This window comes from Egretta garzetta, unplaced genomic scaffold (genome assembly GCF_000687185.1).
Source record: "Egretta garzetta isolate BGI_Z169 unplaced genomic scaffold, ASM68718v1 scaffold402, whole genome shotgun sequence".
NCBI classification, from domain to species: domain Eukaryota; kingdom Metazoa; phylum Chordata; class Aves; order Pelecaniformes; family Ardeidae; genus Egretta; species Egretta garzetta.
Genome location: NW_009258823.1, coordinates 195211 through 199503, shown reverse-complemented (window position 1 = coordinate 199503; position 4293 = coordinate 195211). Strand labels below are relative to the sequence as shown.

The 4293-nt window shown below is 49.8% G+C and overlaps 1 protein-coding gene across 1 annotated transcript in view; it reads left to right on the top strand.

The window, feature by feature from the left end:
* The first annotated feature begins 3722 nt into the window (after positions 1 to 3722).
* The window catches only part of TBX22 (T-box transcription factor 22), a 7013-nt gene continuing 6442 nt past the window's right edge, over positions 3723 to 4293 (top strand). Inside the window, exon 1 of the mRNA XM_009649680.1 lies at positions 3723 to 3818. Within this exon, the coding sequence (XP_009647975.1) occupies positions 3723 to 3818 (96 nt within the window). The remainder of the gene's footprint in view (positions 3819 to 4293) is intronic.

Genomic DNA, 4293 nt, shown 5'->3' with positions numbered 1-4293 from the left:
AGCAGGCTGGACTGTGCCATGGGCTCCTGCTTCGGCCATTGCAGGGCTGGCCCGGAGGTGCTGGAGCCCAAGGGGGGACACAGCCCAAGGGGGGACTTGGATATAAGAGCAGAGGGTTTTCAAAGTTCATTATGGGCAAAATAAGATGGGGAATGAAATTAAAGCTTTCCTATGGGACTGGACGTTTGAGTAAGGGAAAACAACCTCCTAAGCGCTGTTAGAAGCTGCTACGGGTGTTTTCTGCCAAGATTTACTTAGACTTCAGAAGTTTCTGTTTAAAAGATTGCATTTTAAAAAAAAAATTGTTAATCTGTTAATGAGTAATTAGCTAATAACTCGTATAAAGTGGGAGTTACATTTACAAAAATTGAAGTTGAATATTGCAAATTCCACTTCTTGTAGAACCCAAACGGGCGCTGTTCAAGCCCATGGAAGGGTTATTCGGCTGTCGGCCACGTCCACCCCACTTGCAGCCTGCGTATTAGCCAGAGCATTTAAAAACTGCTTTGTTCTAGCTTTAACATGCTCCCATGACAAAACTTCCACCCCTTTCATAGAATCATAGAATTGGAGAATGTTTTGGGTTGGAAGGGACCCCCAGAGGTCCCCCAGCCAAACCCCCCTGCAGGAGCAGGGACACCTTGAACCACATCAGGTTGCTCACAGCCCCGGCCAACCTGGCCTGGAATGTTCCCAGGGATGGGGCCTCCACCCCCTCTCTGGGCAACCCCTGCCAGGGTTTCACCACCCTCACTGGAAAGAATTTCTTCCTTAGATCCAGTCTAAACCTGCCCTGCTTCAGTTTAAAGCCATCCCCCCTTGTCCTGTCCCAGCTGGCCCTGCTAAAAAGCTTGTCCCCCCCTTTCCTCTGGGCCCCCTTGAAGCCCTGAGCGGCCGCACTCAGCTCTGCCCGCAGCCTTCTCTTCTCCAGGCTGAACACCCCCAACTCTCCCAGCCTGGCCTCAGAGCAGAGGGGCTCCAGCCCTCGGATCATTTTAGTAGCCCCTCGGATCATTTTAGTAGCCCCCCTCTGGCCCCGCTCCAACAGGTCCATGTCCTCCTTGTGCTGAGGGCTCCAGAGCTGGACGCAGGGCTCCAGGGGAGGTCTTCCTGGGTTTACGGTGGCAGCTGGTTGTGGCACACTGTATCATCCATAAGTTTGGGGTTTTTTTCCTTCCAAGAAAATGATGCTATTTGCACATTGGAATACCAGATATCAGCTTACATTTCCTCAGCATCAGGTTTATCCCTATTGGATTTGAGGCAGCACGTACATTTATATTTACAAGATGACAAGCAAATAGGCTGGGATCAGAAAAAACAAAAAAGATTATTTATTTATTAATAACGGTAAGGTTGGGAAACTGAAAAAAAACCCACAAACTGGACTGTGAGTCCCGGAATAAAAAATTAGTAGCATGCGCAAACATGGTTAAAGCAATCCTAAAGTATATTTGTACTGGAAGGGAAAGATTTTGAGCCAGGCAGCTGTAAGGGCAGATGTGGTTGGTGCCACCGAGGCTGGGGAGGGGAGAGCACGGGGGGGCAAGGGACCGGCCCGGGGCTCGCTGCTTTGCTGGCCCCGGCTGGGTCCCTGCGAGGGAAGAGGAGTTACGCCACCCAAAAGGATCGCATAGCGCGCAGCCCTGGTTACAGGCACCCAGCGGGGAGAGGGATGCACCCACACCCATTCCAAGCCTTGAGCGGGCGGCCTCTGGCTAACGGCTGGCGAGGCGATCGTGCTACGGGAGCCAGGGCTTGTTTAGCGATGCCCGGCGATGCCTCTCCCTGATTAGAAACCGCAGGTTTGGAGACCAGCATTTTGCCAAATGCTAAAAAAAAAAAAAAAAAGGTATTTTCTTGCTGAGAATTTGCGAAGCAGAGAACAAAACCATCCTTCGAGTTTATCCATTAGAACTGAAAATGTCCTAGCGCCAAATTTCTAATTGCAGCTTTACATAAATCTATGACTTATCAGGTGGAGGGATAAAAGATACAGGTATTAGATGCGTAATTGAGTGCAGGTGACATTAAAATATTCCCCTTAAGCCACAAGTCAGGTTTGGTTGGCTTTGGGGTTGGGGTTTTTTTTGGTTTTGTTTTGGTAAATGCAAAGTAAATCTTGGCCAAATGGAGCACAGCTTGAACACCGTTCCATCTCCTAAAGTCTGCCCCACCGCGCTCGGAAAAGCCTATGTTTGGAATTTACCTGTGTGCTTTAACAGGTTAATGGATGGTATTAAAAGATCATTTTCAAGTTAAGCAAACACTTCGGGCATATTGTATAGCACTCGCCTTAAAAATTCAGTTCGTTATTCTGAACTTTATGCCAAATGATTATTTGCTTGATTTTCTGCTGACGCTAATCATGACATAGCATCAGATAATTTGGTAAAGACAATAAGATTACAAAGTCCAAGAAGGGTCTGAGTCAGTCTTTGACAGATTAAAGCTCTCCAAGTCCCCTGAAAACCCTTCTCTGACATATTAATTTGACCTAAACCCTCAAAATCTTCCTGATTATATCATCTCAGTTGGGCTTTATTTTTGTTTTATTTTTCATTGTAGGAAATTAAAAAGGGGTTGGTTGATCCCTGGCCAAGTTCTTGAAATGTGTTGCAATGCTAAGGAAACAAAAGATTACTTGAAATACTTTTTAATAATATGTCATGTCAGCAGAGATAAAGGTTCACACTTAATGCCCTCAGCTGGCTTCTATCAGCGCTGGGGAGCGCAGCGTCAGGCCCGTCCGGGCTCCGGGGAGGACCCGTGGTTCACCTTGCATTTAAATCATGAGCTTATGCTGTTATAATTATGAACATGTTTATGAAATTCGTCTCATTTCTCTCCGTAAGAAGAAATAAAGATCTGCGTAGGTGGAGCTGATCCTGCTCAGGGGCTGAGGGCAGAGCCAGAAAACCTCCCAAAATCTCTTCCCCTGCCCGGTTTGCCGTCCATGTCCTGCCCTCCAGGAACGGGTGGGGGTGGCTGCGGGTGAGCCCCCGGAGCAGGCCAGACCCCCGTCCCAAAGAGGTGTGGGGCGGGTGGACCTGAAGGTGCCTCGCAGGAAGGCAAACCACGTCAGCAGGGTTCGGGGCTTTGCAGGGGCCACCGCTGGTGGACACCAGGGGAAGGGTGGAGGAACAGGGGGACAAAACCGCCGTGCCGCTCAGATTACAAGGCGGCGTAACTGGGCTCTGGATTTGGAGGCGCTTTGTGAAGGAAGATGAAGTAAAAGCAAAATCAGAAGTTAATCGGCATCAGCCTCGCTGAAGGACGCGCTAGGAGATACCTGCACTCCTCCCCGGGTCGGGGCTACTCCTCTCCCGTGTAACCCCGGGTACAAAAGCCTGGCAAATTCAAGAAACATCCTGCTGTCCACTTATTCTACAGCTCCTGTGCATCTGCCCCAGCTGCCGTTATAAACGGCATCGTTCAGTTTTCCACCATGAGTTCAACCAGAGCTCAGCTGGATCTTCCAGAGCCCCATTTGCAGACAGGGATCCCAGTGGGATACACCAGGAGTTTGGCATCTAAAGGTGTGTTAGGAAGTATAAACAAGTATACGTGCGTGTAAATGTATAAATGAGCATCAACGTGCACACCCCGCCATCAACTGAGGAATGAGTGTCCTTGGAGTGGGGATTTGAGGATAACGCTGTGAGTCTTGGGGCATTTAAAAGATGCGTTTGTCAAGAGTTGTGCCGGATAGAGTCTGCCTGATGGCGGGTTTTGGTTGTCTCCGCAAAGACAGCGCTGTTCTCACCCTGCTGACAGCCCAAGGCTTGGGAGAAGAAGACAAGAGGAAACGGCCTCAGGTTGCACCAGGGGAGGTTTAGGTGGGACATTGGGAAAAATTCCTTCCCCAAAGGGCTGTCAGGTGCTGGAAGGGGCTGCCCAGGGAAGGGGTCGAGTCCCCACCCCTGGGGGGATTTAACAGCCGGGCAGGCGTGGAGCTTAGGGACAGGGTTTAGTGGTGGGATGGCAGGGGTAGGGGAACGGTTGGGCTTGGAGATCTTGTAGGGCTTCTCCAACCCAAACGATTTTATGATGATTCTACGATTCTACAAAATGTGCTCACCGGGGCGCAGCGCCTAATAAATATGGCAAGAAATCCTGAAAAGTGAAACACTTTAATAAACCAGCGCTCTCCTGAGATGCTGGGAGTGCTTGGAAGCAGGGCACAGAGTGCTGCACCTCGTCCCCTGCCCTCCCCAAAGTCACACCTCCCCCCCCCCCAGCTTGCTTTCCCACCTGCCCTGTGCTTTTTATCCCTTTCCCCTTTTTTTTTTC